Source organism: Heptranchias perlo, chromosome 1 (genome assembly GCF_035084215.1).
Source record: "Heptranchias perlo isolate sHepPer1 chromosome 1, sHepPer1.hap1, whole genome shotgun sequence".
NCBI lineage: Eukaryota > Metazoa > Chordata > Chondrichthyes > Hexanchiformes > Hexanchidae > Heptranchias > Heptranchias perlo.
In genome coordinates, this window is record NC_090325.1 from 172,334,132 (window position 1) to 172,353,948 (window position 19,817).

Genomic DNA, 19,817 nt, shown 5'->3' on the forward strand with positions numbered 1-19,817 from the left:
ACCCCCACCTCCCCGTAAATATCAGGGCCTATGAGTCTGGAACAATGTGTAAAGCAGGATAGTTGCCTTAACACCACTTCCGTACCAACATAGTTGAAATAGAACTGTAGCCCAACCAAAGGGTTAAATCCCTTTCATGAGTTCAGTCTTCAGAATAAGTGACGGTTCACTACATGTATAAGCAGATGTGTCAACTAAATATGAAAGGACTTTGCTTCTTTCATCAAGCATTGGATTAGATACAGTCATGTGGCTGAGAGCCATGTGCACCCAGCCTTCTCAACTGTTATCAGTTTAAGATGCTATCTATTTAAGTTACCACAGTTCTAACTTTTTAAACTATGTCTGTTTACTTTACAATACCTTAGAAAGGGATCAATGCTTCCAAGTTGGCCTCTGGTTGGTTAGGCTATTTGAAGTGGAATTTTCTTTATGATAGCTTAAGAAATCTAGCAGCAAACATTGCTTACTGAAACAGAAAAGGTTTACAGGGCAGTGTTGGGAAATTGTTGAGAGCATGCAAAGAAGGTTGGAAGTTACAAGGAGAGAGTTTAAGAATGTAAAGTAAGAAGACTTAAGCTACGTAGTAGAGAATGTAATGTATGTTCTAGTAGTTAATTCAATAATATAAGTTTCTAAGCACTTACAGAAAGTGCAAACTACAGAGAAACATCAGTGTTCAAGATTAGCTAAACTAGGAAGAAGGGGATGGCAACTCACCATAGACACATAACCCAGGTGATCCTAAGCATCACTGGAGAAAGCAGCACTGTCCAATACTACAGCTGGCATGTTACTCAAGGAGAGATTTTATGTGATATCACCAAGCAACAGCTTTAGCAATGCAGGCCTAGTTAAACTCGCTAAGGTCATACTGCGATCTTGGATATCAAACCTAAGTCTGTTACACTGTTACTAACCAATTGTATTTATGATGGTTTAGATTCTGTTAATGAATGAACTTACCTTTACTGTAATCACCAATACCATCAGCTTGTGACGGTATTAATCATATTAATGCGGATGTTATTAGATAAAAAAGTGTTAATAATGTATCTTTGTGTAAAACTCAAGCTCTGATTTTAACCTGGGGTGAGAGGCGAACGTGGGGCCAACTTGCCGACATGAGACCTCGGCTATTTTAACTCCCTCATTATCATAGTGAAGGAGCAACTCCCTCCCAAATCCGGAGGGAATGACACAGATAGTAGCGGGCAGGTGTGGGGCTAGCGTGGCAGTAAGCCGCAACCAGGGTCCTGCGGGAACAGATCCTGGCAGACAGCTAAATATGTCGGGGGAGGGGGACAAATGTGATCATTGAGGGGAGGGGACGTTCCAGGGCATGAGAAGCCCAAGGTTTCCTCGTTGGGGCCTGGTGGAGCATTCCTGCTGCAGCAACTCCTGGCCCACAAGGAAACCTTTAAAAATTAAAACTGACTTACCTTATCGACCCTCTTGAGCCTACTACTCCTTACTGGCCGGTGTTCCTGGCAAGGCCAGCACCGGCTGCTGAACGCACGACTGCACACCAAAATGGTGTCGGGGTCTGAATTACATCATCAGACCCTGACTGTTGTATTTTAATGAGGACCTCGCCTCCCTGCAGCGAAGGCCTCGTACGCATCCTGAAACCCAGGAGTTAAAATACTGGCCGCGGTGAGCATGGTGCCAAGCTGGAGAGCAGGACCCTGCCTCTACTTTAACCTCCTGCACACCCCATTTTCATTGGTTACGGGGTGGGGGTTTAAAAGTGTTTGATGCCCTTGACAAGTAAAAGTTACTTTGCATTTCACTCAGTTTTGTATTGTGTTTCTGTTGGACTGGGTTGTTTGATTATCATTATCTTTCGTATTGGATTATGTAGGTCATTCCAAAGTGAGCACAATTTAGGAATTGTACTTAAACCCTGGACAACCTAATTGTCTGACATGTATATTATTAGTGACAAGAAGCCTGATTCATCTGCTACCCATCACTGGATATGGATTACAAATTGGAATTTTTGACATATTGTGGATGCTGCGCAGGATTTAGAGTTCATACATCTTACATGGTGCAGTTTACATTTAAGTGAGTTTAGGAAGGTTAATGTAGGGGTAAAGGATATAGGAAAAATAATGTCAGAGGCGATAAAAATCACACAGGCAAGGGTCACCTCAAAACTCAAAGATTGGGGAAGAAAAATAATGTTTTCTGGTACACTTCCGGTGTTTTGTAAAGGGTCGAGGGGGGGAATTCACCAAAGAAAGTGAAAATGTAAGCAAGTGGCTGGTAATCTGGTAAATGAGTAAATGAGAATATTTTAGAACAGTAAAGACTGGTACAGGAAAGATGGGCTGAACCTAAACAAAGCAGTAACATTTACCATAACAACCAGACAAATAATTTCCTGGAACTTGTTCCCCTAAAAATTGCAAGTGCCCCTGCTTTGAAATGGCAGACTTCTGTCCTCCCCTCACAGAATTGCTTGGAATCAGCCAGGTTCCAGCTGTATGACACGTCTGCAACCCCAGTTGCCACAGCAACTTAGAAACTGAACAGTTGACATTCTCACCCGAGACTATATCACAGACACAGGACATCTGTCCTTAATGGTGAATAGTCACTCACAGTGATCAGAAAAATACCAGATCAGCAAATTGAAGTAGTTGAATTTGTTAAAGACTTCACAAGGAAACTGTTGACTGACTTCACACCAATAAATCCAATAGGGAATTTGGGAGAAACTTATTTACCCAAAGAGAGATAGGAATGTGGAGCTCTCTATCACAGGAGTAGTTATGGGGAATAGCATAGGTGCATTTAAGGGAAGCTAGATAAGCACATGAGGGAGAAAGGAATAGAAGGATAATATTGAAAGAAGCAAATGTACCTCATTGAGGTACTTAAGGTACTTTATTTGTTAGATAGTAGGTAGTTAAAACGATTTTCAACTTACCTGAGCAGCTTTCCCATGGCTTCTGATCCACGCCTGGTTTGACCAGGCATGAAGGGCCAGATCAGGCAAAAGTAAATTAAATAAATAACATTTCACAAGGTTAAAAAAATAAATAAACCTACTTTTCAAATGATCTCACCTGTACCCTCCTGCTCCAATGCCCGATGTCTCTTCGATGTCTCAACTCCCGCTGTCTCTTCTCCGATGTCTCACCCCCTGATAACTCTTCTCCAATGTCTCCTTCTCCGATGTCTCGCCCCCCCCCCCACCCACCCCACCTCGGCGTTGCAGCTCCTGCTATCCTGCCGCCATTTGAAAATCGAGCCCTGTGTAACTCCATGTAACACATTTTCAGAATCCTATGGACTGATCTGAAAGGTTAACCCTACCTTCCTCTCTGCACAGACATTGCCTGACCTGCTGAGCGTTTCCAGCATTTTCTGTTTTTATACCACCTTAGTAATGTCTATCTCTGTCTCTGTTGTTCTCATCCGTCTATAGTATTGTTCAGCTCTGTATCTGTGGATTTTACTAGTCTGTAGTGGTGTATGACTGTATATATCTCATCAGTCTGTACTGGTGTCTAATTGCCTGTATTGCTTTTACCAGGCTTCAGTGACATCTGTCTGTTTCTGTGGGTATTATTGGTCTGTAGTGGTGATTGCATCTACAGACCTCACACCAATCTGCAGTGATGTCTGTATATCTCAACTGGCCTCACCAGACTGTAGTGATCTGTCTCTGTTCGTACAGGTTTTACCAGTCTGCAGTGATGTCTGTATATCTCAATTGGTCTCACCAGACTGTCGTGGTCTGTCTCTGTACAGATTTTACCAGTCTGCCTTGATGTATTTGTAGTTGTCACTAATGTGGTTTGTCTTTGTTGCTACTAGTTTTGCTGGTCTGTCGTAGGGTCTCTACAACTCTACAGATTTTAGCAGTCCGCAGGGATGGCTGTCTGATCTCTATGGGTCTCCCCAGTCTGCAATACTGTCTGTCTCTCTGTACAGGTTTCACCAGTGTATAGTGATGTCTCTAATTGCCCCTATGGGTTTCTATCAGTCTGCCTCTATTGGTCTCACCAGTCTGTAGTAGTGTTTCTCTCTCTCGTGGTTTTAGCAGTCTTTCATGGTATCTGTCTCTCTCTACAGGTTTTTCCAGTTTGTAGTATTATACGTTTGTGTCTCTACTGGTGCTATCAGTATGGAGTGGTGTCTGTCTGTTTCTCTATGCCATGATGTCTCTAAGGCTTTTGCCAGTCTGTAGTAGTGTTGGTCATATTGGACTTGGGCATAGGGAGCACAATATCAAAATTTGCTGATGGTATATAAGTAGAGGAGTTGGCAACAGTGCACTGTGAAAATCTCTATGCTGGACTAGAAAACACAACGTTCCTAAACTTTAGGAATGTTGTGTTTTCTAGTCCAGCATAGAAATTTTCACCTCTTACCACATGACTAAAATAAGGTCAGTTCCTAAGTTGCAGAGCCAGCTGACAACTTATGTGGTTTGTTTAAGTTTTGATGTGACTCAGGAACAGAGAGGGACAGAGACAGTAAATTTCCTTTTTCTTATTTCTTTTATTGACCTTTATTGACTATACATAGAACGGTTAATATTTCTTGTCTAGGTTCTCTCTTTAATCATTTAATGCATATGACCTGTTATTTCAATGTTCCTTGCCTGGATCCATCTGCCCAAACAGCCCTTCAAATCTTCTTATCTGTGTCCAGGGTAACCTGTTTGCTTTCCACATCTGCAAGATGCATGCTTTTTCTACTTTTGCCTCCATTTATACCTAGGTTGTTTGCATCTCACACAACTCCATTTTCTTGACCTAAGCAATTCTTTCTATAGACTCCTCCCTCTCTCAACTTCTGCTTTCTCAGGGGACCTTGTACATCTGAAATGTGGTCAGGTCATTCTTCATTTTTCCACTCCACCGTTAACTTCAAAAGCAACTTTCTTTACCGTGAGTGACACATTAGTTTGCATTTTGTTAACAGTAATAAATAGTTATATAATTCCAGTAGTTTCAACAAGTAATTCATCAATGGACAATACCCAACAAGAAGGCATAGCTTAGCAGAACAGGCAGATGGAAGCAGAATTTTACCAGTTGATAGTGTGCCTCTATCTTTTTCAGTCTCACCAGTCTGTGTGGGTCTGTATGTCTAAGGGTTTTATCAGTGTGTAATGGCGCTTGTCTGTTTGCAGGGATCTCATCGTTACATTGCTATGAGTTTTACCCAGTCTGTGGTGGTGCCTGTATGGATCACACCAGTCTGTAGTGATGTCACTCTATCTCTACAAGTCTCACCAGTCTGTAGTAGTGTCTGTCTCATGTGTCCACAAAGCTTACCAGTCAATTGTTTGGCTCCATATATACAGGTCTCATCAGTCTGGAGTGGGGTCTATGCCTTTACACATCTTAACAATAACCCTTTTTTTTTAATAGTTTGCAAGTCATTTGGAACTACTTTTTTTATTTGTTCTTGGAATGAGGTCAACGCTGGCAAGGCCACATTTTTTGTCTATCTCTAGATGCCCTGAGAAGCTGCTCTTCTCCTTGAACTGCTTCAGCCCTTGTGATGATGGTGGTGTTAGATAGGAGATTCCAGGATATTGACCCAGCAACAATGAAGGAACAGCAAAATATGTCTAAGTCAGGATGGTGTATGACTTGGAGGGGAACTTGGAGGTGATGGTGTTTCCGCGACATTTTTGCTTTTGCCTTTCTTGGTGGTCAAGATCACTGGGGAATGAAATGCTGTCAAATTAACCTTGGTGAGTTGCTGCAATATATCCTGTAGATTGTACATACTGCCGCCACAGTGTGCCAGTGGTAGAGGGGGTGAATATTGAATTCAATGGCTGGGACAACGATCCAAGGAACTACCTTGTCCTGGTGCTGATATAGCGGGTTCAGTTAAGCTTCCGGTCAGTGATAATCCCAAGATGTTGATGGTGGGGGACTTGGCAGTGGCGGTGCCATTGAAAGTCAGGAGGAGATGGCTGGCATTTTTCTTGTTTGGGATGGTAATTACATGACACTTATGTGGCATGAATTTTACCTGCCACTGTCAGGACAAGCCAGGATGTTATCCTGGTCCAATCCTGTTGTTGGCTGACATGGGCTGCCTCGTTATCAGAGGAGTCGTGAATAGAGCTGAACACTATGGAATCATCAGCGAGTAGCCTTACACCTGACCTTATGATGGAGAGAAGATAATTGATGAAGCAGCTGAAGATGGTTGGGCTGGGGACGCTTTCCTGAAGAACCCCTGCAGTGATGTCCTGGGACTGTGATGACTGGCTTCCGACAACCACAACCATCTTCCTTTGTGTCAGGAATGACACCAGCCACTGAATATTTTTCCATTTGACTTCTGCTTTGCTAGGACCTCTTGTGCCATACTCAGTTGAATGCTGCCTTGATGTCAAGGGCAGCTACTCTTATCTCTCCTCTGGATCTTACCTCTTGCTTCAATGTCAGGATCAAGGTTGTGATTAGATCAGGAGCCAAGAGGTTCTGGCAGAACCAGAACTGAAGTTTGGTGAGTAGGTGGCACTAATGATGACTTCTTCCATCACTTTACTGATGATTAGGCAACAATTGGCTCTTCATTTTATCCTATTTTTTGTCGATATAACACACCTGGACAATCTTTCACATTGTCGAGTAGATGCCAGTATCATCGCTGTCAGGAACAGCTTGGCTAGGAGAGCAGCTCTTCACTACAACTGGGATGTTTTCTGGGCCCATAGCCTTTGCTTTGTCCAGGGCAATCAGCTGCTTCTTAATGTTATGTGAAATAAATCAAATTGGCAGGACACTGGCATCAATGATGGTGGGAACCTCTGGAGAAGGCCATGTCGGATCATCCATTTGGTTGAAGACACTTGCAAACACTTTACATGGAATAATAGAAATTTCAACACAGAAACAAGCCATTTGGCCCAACCAGTCCTGTTGATGTTTATCCTCCACACAAGCAGTAGTTCTAATCTCATGTGCCTGTCCTGGTCCCATATCCCTTTATTCTCTTTTCCTTCAACCACTTATCTAGCCTATTCGTCAATGTTGATATGGTAGGGGGGGGGATTTTAAACCATCCCACCCTGACGAGAACAGGGTAGGCATGCAGTTAAAATAGGCTCGGAGTACGTCCTGCTCGATTCCCTCCTGCCGCCGTTTTAACTGCATGCTTTTTTTTATATAGTGGCAGAAGCACCCACCAGAAGCTGGCAGGTGCCTCCCGAATACATGAAAATTGGGGTCTCGTGATGTAATTAGAATGCAATAAATTTTTAACACCAAATAGTGGAAGTCCTGCTCAGCGTTGAACCTGCTATGTAAAATCTAGAGGCCTTACCCAGTCTACAGGGTCTATGGGCCAAGAGTGAGCTTCCTGGATATGAGGAGGCTGTGCTTCTCCAGGCAGGCTATCACAAATGTCTGCAGCCTTCTGCGACAAGACCTGCTACCAGTTGGGCCAGGTGGCCGTGCTTTGCCAAAGGCTGTGGAAGTTTTTTGCCTTAAGCTCATTCCAGGGTGCTTCAGGGGACATCTTTCGCATCTCCCAGTCTGTAGTGCACGAGTCCATCAAGCAGCTCACCAGTCCCCTATTTGCCAGGGTGAACCAATATATCACCTTTCCTATGGATTCCAACAGTTAAAATGATAGAGCTCTAGGATTTGCAGCAGTGGCTGGCTTCCCTTATATGCAGGGGATTATAAACTGCACTCATGTAGCCATCAAGGCACCAGAAGACAAGCCAGCAGCTGTTGTCAATAGGAAGGGCTTCCACTCAATTAATGTCCAGCCAGTATGTGATCACCACGAAAGTGTGCCAGTTTCGCAGGCAGCTATCACAACGCCTTTATCCTGCAACAGTCAAGCATCCACCCACTATTCCATCCTTCCAGGAACATTAAGATGGCAGCTTGAGGACAATGGCTACCCCCTCCACACATGGCTGATGACACCCCTCCACAACCCCACCATGCCTGAACAGCTCAGGTACAACCCGAGCCATGGGACCACCAGGAACATCAATGCGCCCACTATAGGGCTCTTGAAGCAATGGTTCAGGTGCCCAGATAGATCTGGGGGCTTCCTACAATGTGCCCCAGAAATGGTCATTGTATTGTGCTTCGTGTTGCACAACATAGCAATCCAGAGAGGACTGCATTTGGAGAAGGCAGAACAACTGCAAGTGTCATCATCTGACAAGGAAAACTTAGGAGAAGGTGAGGGAGAAGCAGAATAAGGAGGGCCAGCTCAACGCCTTGCAGCCAGAGATGCCAAGGATCAATTGATGGCACAACGCTTCCAATGACTTGCTCAATCCCCTCTTCTGAAAAGATACACAAAGCTCCTCTGTGTTAACAGTTCTTGTTACCTCTGTCACCACTCTCCTAATCTTGCATTAAAGAACATTGAAACCATTCAGCCAACATTTATATGAATGACATACTGACAATGTAGATGCAGAAGTGCTATAAAAAGGCACTGCAGACAAAAGTGCCAAATGTGATAAAGGTGATTAATTTAATGCCAAACACAATAATTATTTTGAATTCATTTCTCACCCAAGTGTCAACCCATAGTGCCTTTCTTAAAAGAAGGTTTGTTAACTCGGCTCCTCCTCCTATGTTTCCCCATGACTTCAGCAAAGCTCTGGGAGTTCAAGCCTGGGATGGCCCGACTGCAGACTATAGCACTTGGGCAGTCTGGCTCAGCTGGCTTTCTGGCACCATGGCATGTATTGCTTGAGGGGCTGGCAAGGGAACAGATGTGCTGACATCTTGAGAGAGGGTGCCACTCCTGTTGTGCCACTACCACTCCAATGGGGCTGTAGCTCGTAGCTCCCACTAATTTGCGGGTGAGCAGAATGTAGGAGATGAGTGTCACCTTGAAACTCCAATCTATGTGGTCCACCAGTCTCTCCAAAGTGGAGCACAAGTTGGAGCCCAGAGTCTGAATGGAAGCTGTTTGAGCTTCCACTAAAGCTGTAAGGGCTGGGAACACAGGCTCCTAAGGGCTGATTTTCGGAAGACTGTGCACGCGCGCCTCCCGAATGTGGAAGTCCCACTGGCAATTAAAGCCAGCAGAAAGATACTTTGCATAGTTTGTCCGATAGTTGAAGCACTCGAACTACTTGCTTGACTGGACACTTCGGCAGAGGTGCAATTTTGAAGGATCCTCAGCGTGTTTCCTGTGCTGTGGGAAACAATCCCTGTGTTTCAGCCAGTAGCCAGTGGGAGATGCAAAGGATTACCTCATTTATTGCAACAGGGCACTCTGTCATTTCAAACAAAGTTTTGGCTGCAAGACCTTTATGTTTTCACTCAAAATTCTTACTTTCCACCCAAAACTCTGCTGTACAAACATATTTACCTATTTTGGGGACCCCATCAAACTCCAACTGTCAGGATCGGGGGGCGCCATGGCTGCATTCACCACTTCATCCGAGGACGAGCAACATCACCAGCCTCACCAGGCACGGCGTCCACCTCCACCTCGTGGAGCTCCACAACACAGTGCTGTGCCAGAGGCACCTGCACAAGAGCACGGAGAGCAACAACAGAGAGAGCGACGTCACAGGAGGCGCTGCCCTTGCAACAGGGTCTACAGACCGAGGCTCAGCTTCCTGGACCTCCCTGAGGAGCAGTGCATACAGAGGATCAGTCAGTTGCCAGGTAGTCGCAGACATCCGCAGCTTCCTCCATGCCGAGCTGCTCCCGACTGGGCCGAGCAGCATCTCCTTACCTGTCGCTGTCAGTCACTACTGTCCTCAACTTCTTCGCCTCGTGCTCACGTGTGTGGTAACTCACCATTTGCGACCCCAGCTAACTGCAGACTGGGACCCACCAAGGTGTGTGTATCCGCGCTGGTGAATGGCTCGTTCAGATGCTGGCAGGTCCTCTGAGGAATTGCCCTCTGCCGTCACAGCGGTTGCTTAAGGCCCTGTAAGAGAACAGAAGGCAATAATAAGCATGATCACAGATGTGTCATGTTGCGATGAGCATACTGAGATGCTGAAGATGGCAAGGCATGTTAACATCAATTCATAGTGCGTGAGCTGAATGTTAAAGTTCTGTCACCAGACATTTGTCGGGTGCCAGTCTCGGCGTCCCTGACGGACGGGCACTCAAGGGTGCTCCAGCACCTGCGCCTGTGAGGACTATTATCTGTTGTGGTCCCCCTCCGGTCCTCGCCATCTCCCGTGCATTCTGGGCTCTCTTCTATAAGGGGAGAAAGTACAGACGCGTGCGTGAGTGATGATGACGTGGCCAACCGATGAATGCATTGGCTTGGGTGCGGCTGACAGCGAAAGAGATGCATCAAAGTATGAGACAGAGCCATGACGTTGTATGAGAATTGGGTTGAGTGGTAGTGGTGGGGTGAGTAATGGGGAGGTGAGGAAGTGCAGGTAAGTTGAGGATGAGCTTTGAGTGGGTGTGAGGAGTGATGTGATAGAGTAGTATTGGCAGTGCAGAATGAGTTGGGGGTTGGGGACGGTGATGTGGAAGACGGAATGTAGAAGAATGAGTAAGTGTACTCACTTTGGCTGACCTAGTTAGGTCGCTTCCTGCACTGGATCCAGGTACGGGAGATGTTGCTGTTGCTGGCGACCTCCTTTGCCACCTCAAGCCAGGCCTTCTTGGTGGCAGAGGCAGGCCACTTCCTCCCGTCCGCCGCGTAGAAGATATCCCTCCTCCTCCTCACTCCATCCAGCAGCACCTGGATTGAGGCATCCTAAATCTAGGAGCAGCCTTTCCCCTGTGCTGCTCCATTGTACTGTTTGGGTTTTTGCTCCAGGAGCAACCACTGGAGGACTGCCCCTTTAAATAGAGCTCCTCCAGCTGATAGCCTGTGATGCAGGTGTGCAGTCCGCCCGCTGCGCAGCTTTTGGACGGCAAACCCGGAAGCCACGTTAAATGGCTCCAATTTATCCGCAATCACATGGGGAATGGACAGATTTTATTGGGCGGGTTACCCACGCGCCCAATCGCTCCACCGCTGCCATCATGCCTCCCCGCTAATATCGGGGCCCTAGTGTGAGGACCTAGTTGAAGCAACCTTGGAGGTGGCCACTCACTCCAGGATAGACTAAAGAGTGCTGATACTAATAACTAATAGCTGTGAGACAGAGCTTCTAATTTTTAACATCTATGAGACAGAGGAAGAGAGAGACAGAGAGAAAGACAGATAAGCAGTTATGTATGTCAGAGATGGAGGGCTTCATCTCTGATGTTGATCTCCCCATCCTTCTCAGCCTCTCATCAAATTGTAGTGTGCACAGTAGCCACTACAGTTTGGCGTATGATATACACCCAACTAGTGAAGATGCTGCACTGTATTCACTAAGTGCTTATATATAGGAGGCTCTGTCTGTAAGCTGATGTCTGGTACTGATAGTTGTGTGTGTGATTTCTGCTGCAGTTATGCTCTTCTGCCTGGATGGCAAAAAGTTACATGATTGTAGAATATCACACAGGTACCTTGCCACTGAAAGGCAGATAATGTACACAAATCAAGTAGATTAGGGGCATGTTTTCCAAATATTCTGTCTATTACTACTTTGTTTCATACATTTTTAACATTTAGAATCCTTAACTTACATGGTTTCTTCAATTGCCCTAGTCCAACCATCTGTTTTGGAGTTGGGAGCAACTTTGGCTACAAAGGCCATTTTCAACCAATTGAATGACAAAGCTTTAAAATGAATAAACTCGTCCACATCAGTTCTAAAAAATGTAGACCCTTTTTCCGAACTATATCTGAAACAGTAGCCTGTCTATTCATATGTTGTTGGAACTATTCTATATTTCCAGCATTTTCTGTTTTTATCTCAGATTTCCAGCATCTGCAGTTTTCTTTCCTCCAGGTTATAGGCAATCTTCATACATGACATTGAATGCTGATGGCAAAATTGCAAGCATAATGTCCTCTGGTCAATAATTTCCCATTGTCTCCAGTAACTAGGTTCAGTGCTTTCGTACGGAGAGATTTTTCCTGATGTGCAGCCAGCTCCACAATGGTTGTTGTAATTATCTTATGTGATGACTCACTTTTTTAAAAAAAATCGCATCTCTTTGACGACATACTTCCACAAGTTTGCGGCTTCAAGGCTTTGGTTTGTGCCCAAAATGAGTTCCCCTATTCCTTTTGCTAGTGATTGTCACTAATTACAAAGGGAAAATTCCACATTCTAACCACTCTCTGGGTAAAGAAGTTTCTCCTGAATTCTTTATTGGTTTTATTAGTGACTATCTTGTATTTATGGCCCTTAGCTTTGGACTCCTCCACAAGTAGAAACACCGTAACTCAATATCTAATTCATTAATTAATTTGCTGTTTCACAATGACTATGAAGATTTTCAAGGAACAATTTCAGTAATTAAAGTCACTTTGAATCCTGTTTAGATTTGCCGAAGGCTCAATGGAATACGCTTCACAAGCTGTAAAAGTGCCAAAGACAGGACGTCAATGTCAGTGACTCTGGAGCAATGTGTGATTCTTCAAGAAGAGCATAGTCTACATCCGGACTATTTTGTCCGAGCACTGGACTGTATGAGAAGGTAGGTGTTTTTACAGTACGTCCCAAGAGACTTGTATATTGGCAGCAGGACAATTGCAGAGCTTCACAATAATTGAAACTTGAACAAAATTGAATTAGTTTATACAGAAGAGAGTAGTGAAAGGTATTGCATAGAAGCAGAAAGACACTGCAGGCTACTGGTACAAATACTTATAAAACAATAAGGTCTATAAAGGATTGAAATATTTTCTTCAGAATATGTTTCTCACATAGTCTGATTAATCTAGAAGACTTTTAGAGGAAACAATGTTCATAAACATCCAAGTGCAAAGCTTGCTTGTGAGCCAAGGCCATTCCTAAACCATTCAGAGTTCAGGGGGGTGATTTTAAACCCCAAGAACGGGTGGGTTGGGGGCGGGTGGGAGTTGAAAATAGTTGGTTTTTGGGTCGCGACCGCAACACGGCTTTATTTCCGGGTTTAACGTCGGCGCGGAAAAGTACAGGCTTCCCACTGGGAATGCAAAGTCCAAAACTTTTGCAGTTGCGACCCAAAAAGTGGACGAAGGCAACAGAGCATCTGGGACCTTGGTGAACAACGGGACCAAAAATGTAACTCCTTAACCAATGCAATTTAAGGATTGAGAAATAAACAGAGGAAGAATTGAGAGAGAGGGTGAACTAGAGTGGATGAATTCAATCAGGAACGGAAATAAAGGGACAGAAGATTGGATTAAGAGAAAGAGGGAAAAAAGAGACAAAGGAAATGTAAGAAAAATAATTTTAAAATTTAAAATTTGACATTTTTAAAATCTCCTAAAACGATTCACAACCTGAAGGAATGAGACTCCACACATTTACTTTCTGGGTAAGAGTCATTAACAATTATCATGTCGTTAAAAAGGTATTAATGCTGTTAATTACAAGACTTAACGTTCTGTTAATGGGCAATTAATGCGCATATGCAGCAACTTCATGAAAATCATGGGGAGGTTAATGGCGAGAAGACATTTTGGCGAAGCTAATAAATAATAAAAAGGGAGAAAATAGAATATGAAAGTAAACTAGCAAGAAATATAAAAACAGATTGTAAGAGCTTCTACAAGTATGTAAAAAGGAAGAGAGTAGCAAAAGTAAACATCGGTCCCTTAGAGGCTGAGACAGGAGAAATTATAATGGGGAATAAGGAAATGGCAGAGGCGTTAAACAAATATTTTGTTTTTGTCTTCACATTAGAAAACACAAAAAGCATACAGAAATAGTGGGGAACCAAAAGGCGAATAAAAGTAAGGAACTTGAAGTAATTAATAGCAGTAGAGGAAAAAGTACTAGAAGAACTAAAAGCCGACAAATCTACTGGACCTGATGGCCTACATCCTAGGGTTCTAAAAGAGGTGGCTGCAGAAATAGTGAATGCATTGGTTGTGATCTTCCAAAATTCCCTAGGTTCTAGAACGGACCCCAGTGGATTGGAAGGTAGCAAATGTAACACTGCTATTCAAGAAGGAAGGGAGAGAGAAAACAGGGAAGTTAGCCTGACATCAGTTGTCGGGAAAATGCTGGAATCCATTATTAAGGAAGTGGTAACAGGGCACTTGGAAAATCATAATATGATTAGGCAGAGTCAACATGGATTTATGAAAGGGAAATCATGTTTAACAAATTTATTAGTGTTTTGTTGAAGATGTAACAAACAGGGTAGATAAAGGGGAACCAGTGATGTAGCATATTTGGATTTTCAAAAGGCATTCGATAAGATGCCACATAAAAGGTGGTTACGCAAGCTAAGGGCTCATGGGGTTGGGGGTAATATGAATAGAGGATTGGTTAATGGACAGAAAACAGAGAGTAGGGATAAACAGGTCATTTTCGGGTTGGCAGGCTGTAACTAGTGGCTGCCGCAAGGATCAGTACTTGGGCCTCAGCTATTTACAATCTATATTAATGACTTTAATGAAGGGACTGAGTGTAGTGTATGCAAGTTTACTGAAGATATAAAGCTAGGTGGCGGAAGGTGAGCTGTGAGGAGGTCACAAAGGGCTCAATTTTAAAACTGAGCCGGGGGGGGTCTAATTGAGGTCAGGAAACCCATTAGTAGGGTTTTCCCGGACGTCCTTATGATTTTGACGTAAAGACGTCTTTTATTTATTTTTGTTGGTTTCCCGTCCGACTGACCAGTCTGATTGACGGGGTTCGCGATCGATGAAGGGGAGGATCGGTGGGGCGGGGATCGGAGTGGGGGCTCGTGGTCGGGGGCTCGCGATCGAGGGTCGGGTGTCCGCGATCGTTATGGGGTCGGTGCAGGTAGGCTTGTTGGGCCTGGGGGAAGCACTCCTGCTCCTCTGGGCCCACAAGCTGTGCCCTACCTGTTCGTCTTGGGCCTTCTCGCCTCCCTTCACAAGGCATAAAACAAAAGGCCCAGGAATCCCGGCACCCCCAAGGTTGAAATCGGGAAGCCCAGAAAAATAGGGGCCTGAAGCTTCCTTGAAAGGTTTTAAGGCCCGACCCGCCTCCTGGGAGCAGGTTAGTCGCCCGCCCCTCTTACCGCCCTGGTGAAAACTGGAAATGGGTGGGTTGGGGGCGGGTCTGAAATGGTGGCAATTTTCAATGCCCCCCGCCCCAAACCACCCATTTTTCAATGCTAAAATTGAACCCAAAGAGACATAGACAGGTTAAGTGAGTGGGCAAAAAGGTGGCAGATGGAGTATAATATGGGGAAGTGTGAGGTTATTCACTTTGGTAGGAAGAATAGAAAAACAGAATATTTTTTAAATGGTGAGAAACTATAAAATGTTGGTGCTCAGAGAGATCTGGGTGTCCTAGTACAAGAAACACAGAAATTTATCATGCAGGTACAGCAAGCAATTAGGAAGGTAATTGGCATGTTGGCCTTTATTGCAAGGGGTTGGAATACAACAGTAAGGAAGTCTTGCTACAATTGTACAGGGCTTTGGATAGATCACACCTGGAGTACTGTGCACAGTTTTGGTCTCCTTATCTAAGGAAGGATATATTTAAGTTAATCTAATAAATTAAGGCATGGCAGGGCAGCTCAGACCCTTGGAAAGCACGACCTGTGCCATGTGGGAACTCCAGGATGCTTCCCATGTCCTGGACAATCATGTGCAGGAAGTGTCGTCAGCTGGTGGACCTCGAGCTCAGAGTTTCAGACCTTCAGCAGCAGCTGGCGTCACTGCAGTGCATCTGCGAGGCTGAGAGTTTCGTGGATAGCATGTTTCAGTAGGTGGTTACCCTGCAGATTAAGAGTGCAGGCAGAGAGGGACTGGGTGACCGCCGGACAGACGAGGAGCAGCAGGCAGGTAGTTCGGGACTCCCCTGAGGGCATCTCACTCTCCAACCAGTATTCAGTTCTGAATACTGTTGAGGGAGAGGGTTCCTCTGGGGAGTGCAGCCAGAGCCAAGACCAGAGCGCCATGGGTGGCTCAGCTGTACAGGGTGGGGGGGGGGGGGGGAGGAGAAAGGTCGAGAGAGCAATTGTGATGGGGATTCTATAGTTAGGGGAGCAGACAGGCGTTTCTACGGCCGCAAACATGATTCCAGGGTGGTATGTTGCCTCCCTGGTGCCAGGGTCATGGATGTCACTGAGTGGCTGCAGGACATTCTGAAGGGGGAGGGTGAACAGCCGGAGCTCATGGTACATATCGGTACCAACGACATAGGTAGAAAGAGGGATGAGGTAATGCAAGCAGAATATAAGGAGTTAGGAAATAAGTTAAAAAGCAGGACCTCAAGGGTAGTAATCTCAGGATTACTCCCAGTGCCACGTGCTAGTGAGTATAGGAATAGGAGAATAGTCCAGATGAATGCGTGGCTGGAGGGTTGGTGCAGGAGGGAGGGATTTAGATTCCTGAGGAATTGGGACCAATTCTGGGGATGGTGGGACCTGTACAAGCCGGATGGGTTGCACCTCAACAGATCCGGGACTAAAATTAACGCAGGGGGGTTTGCTACTGCTGTTGGGGAGGATTTAAACTAGAGTGGCAGGGGGATGGGAACCTGAGCGGGGAGTCAGAAGAGAGTAAAGTTGAAAACAGCAAGAGAGGGGAGGACCCAGGGGAAATTTACAATGCAAATAGTACAAATAGTTATTCAAGAACAAGTGAAAGGGAAAAGCGTAGAGCAGCAGAAAGAAAATGTACTTTAGGCACAACAGATAAAGTGAAAACTAGAAGGAGTAAAGCGATTATCCCAACATCAAAGCTGAAGGACAGGCTGGGGTGTGTGGCCCAACTAAGAGTTCTATATACAAACACACGGAGTATAAGGAATAAATTAAATTAACTGCAGGCACAAATTCAAATTGAAGGGTATGACATGATAGCTATTACTGAGACATGGCTACAGGATGGTCAGGATTGGGAACTAAACATATCAGGTTATAAGGTCGACAGGAGAGATAGGGAAAATGGAAGAGGGGGAGGAGTAGCCTTAATGATTAGAGATGAAATCACTTCAGTGATAAAGGAGGATATAATCAGGGGTAAGCAGCCAACAGAGACCTTATGGGTTGAATTGAGAAATAGGAAAGGATCTAAGACTATAGTGGGAGTTGTGTATAGGACCACTGGCAGCAGCTCTGAAGAGCTAGATTGTATAAATGCAGAGATTAGACAAATGTGCAACAAAGGCATAACCTTCACATAGATTGGGAAAAGCAGACTAGCAACTGTCAGAAAGGTAGTGAATTTCTTGAGTGTGTCTGGGATAGTTTTCTACAGCAGTATATCCTAGAGACAACAAGGGGGCAAGCCGTACTAGATTTAGTGATGAGTAATGAACCAGATTTAGGTAACAGCTTAACTGTGCGTGAACATCAATCAAATAGCGATCATAACATGATCGAGTTCAATGTAGTGTTTGAAAGGGAAAAAAGTGAATCAGCTGCTAAGATTCTCGACTTGGATAAGGCCGACTTCAATGGGATGAGACTGAGACTGTTCACAGTAAACTGGGCAAATCTGTTAATGGGTAAAACAACTGATGATCAGTGGGAAATGTTTAAGGAAACATTTAAAGTGACACAGAACCAGTTTATACGCCTGAGGGGCAAGAACTCCACCTGCCAAAAAAAACAGCTATGGACAACTGAAGAGTTAAGGGACAGTGTAAGACATCAGGAAAGGGCATACAAAAAGGCAAAAAATGGCACAGATCCTGGCAAATGGGAAAGATACAAAGATCAACAAAGGGTCACAAAACAGATAGTAAGAGCTACAAAAAGAGAGTATGAAAAGAAACTTACAAGGGATATCAAAACCAATACGAAGAACTTTTATAGTTATATTAGGAAAAAGAGGGTGGTCAGGAGCAGTGTTGGCCCCTTTAAAACTGAAAGTGGGGATATTGTCATTGACAATGGGGAAATGGCGGACATGTTGAACAATTACTTTGCGTCAGTATTTACAGTAGAAAAAGAGGATAGCATGCCGGAAATCCCAAGAAAACTGATACTGAATCGGCAACAGGGACTCGATAAAATTAACATTAGTAAAACAACAGTAATGAAGAAAATAATAGCACTAAAGAGTGATAAATCCCCAGGACCAGATGGTTTCCATCCCAGGCTTTTAAGGGAAGGAGGTGAGCACATTGCAGATGCCCTAACTATAATCTTTCAAAGTTCTCTAGATTGGAAATTTGCACATGTCACTCCGCTTTTTAAGAAAGGAGAGGGAAACCGGGGAATTATAGACCAGTTAGCCGAACATCCGTTGTGGGGAAAATGCTGGAGCCTATAATTAAGGATAGGGTGACTGAACACCTCATATTTTCAGTTAATCAGAGAGAGCCAGCATGGATTTGTGAAAGGTAGGTCATGCCTGACAAACCTGATTGAATTTTTTGAAGAGGTGACTAAAGTAGTGGACAGGGGAATGTCAATGGATGTTATTTATATGGACTTCCAGAAGGCATTTGATAAAGTCCCACATAAGAGATTGTTAGCTAAGATAGAAGCCCATGGAATCGAGGGAAAAGTACGGACTTGGTTAGGAAGTTGGCTGAGCGAAAGGTGACAGAGAGTAGGGATAATGGGTAGGTACTCACATTGGCAGGATGTGACTAGTGGAGTCCCGCAGGGATCTGTCATGGGCCCTCAATTATTCACTATTTATTAACAACTTAGATGAAGGCATAGAAAGTCTCATATCTAAGTTTGCCAATGACACAAAAATTAGTGGCATTGTAAGCAGTGTAGATCAAAACATAAACTTAAAAAGGGATATTGATCGATTAGGTGAATGGGCAAAACTGTGGCAAATGGAATTCAGTGTAGGCAAATGTGAGGTCATCCACTTTGGACCAAAAAAGGATAGAACAGGGTACTTTCTAAATGGTAAAAAGTTAAAAACAGTGGATGTCCAAAGGGACTTATGGGTTCAGGTACATAGATCATTGAAGTGTCATGAACAAGCGCAGAAAATAATCAATAAGGCTAATGGAATGCTGGCCTTTATATCTAGAGGACGAGAGTACAAGGGGGCAGAAGTTATGCTGCAGCTATCCAAAACCCTGGTTAGACCGCACCTGGAGTACTGTGAGCAGTTCTGGACACCGCACCTTCGGAAGGACACGTTGGCCTTGGAGGGAGTGCAGCATAGGTTTTTTTTTATTCGTTCATGGGATGTTGGCGTCGCTGGCGAGGCCGGCATTTATTGCCCATCCCCAATTGCCCTTGAGAAGGTGGTGGTGAGCGGTCTTGAACCGCTGCAGTCCGTGTGGTGAACGCTCTCCCACAGTGCCGTTAGGAAGGGAGTTCCAGGATTTTGACCCAGCGACGATGAAGGAACGGCGATATATTTCCAAGTCGGGATGGTGTGTGACTTGGAGGGGAATGTGCAGGTGGTGTTGTTCCCATGTGCCTGCTGCTCTTGTCCTTCTAGGTGGTAGAGGTCGCGGGTTTGGGAGATGCTGTCGAAGAAGCCTTGGCAAGTTGCTGCAGTGCATCCTGTGGATGGTACACACTGCAGCCACAGTGCGCCGGTGGTGAAGGGAGTGAATGTTTAGGATGGTGGATGAGGTGCCAATCAAGCGGGCTGCTTTGTCTTGGATGGTGTCGAGCTTCTTGAGTGTTGTTGGAGCTGCACTCATCCAGGCAAGTGGAGAGTATTCCATCACACTCCTGACTTGTGCCTTGTAGATGGTGAACAGGCTTTGGGGAGTCAGGAGGTGAGTCACTCGCCGCAGAATACCCAGCCTCTGACCTGCTCTTGTAGCCACAGTATTTATATGGCTGGTCCAGTTAAGTTTCTGGTCAATGGTGACCGCCATGATGTTGATGGTGGGGGATTCGGCGATGGTAATGCAGTTG

The 19,817-nt window shown here is 44.8% G+C and overlaps 1 protein-coding gene across 6 annotated transcripts in view; it reads left to right on the plus strand.

Moving 5' to 3' along the window:
• Window positions 1-19,817, plus strand: part of inpp4b (inositol polyphosphate-4-phosphatase type II B) — a 784,892-nt gene that overhangs the window by 738,953 nt on the left and 26,122 nt on the right. For 5 of the 6 annotated variants that reach the window (XM_067993786.1, XM_067993776.1, XM_067993795.1 and 2 more), the window contains exon 24: window positions 12,376-12,530. In XM_067993786.1, coding sequence (XP_067849887.1) covers window positions 12,376-12,530 — 155 coding nt within the window. Of the gene's footprint in view, window positions 1-12,375; window positions 12,531-19,817 lie in introns of those variants that run through there. The other variant, XM_067993821.1, reaches the window with a different exon arrangement.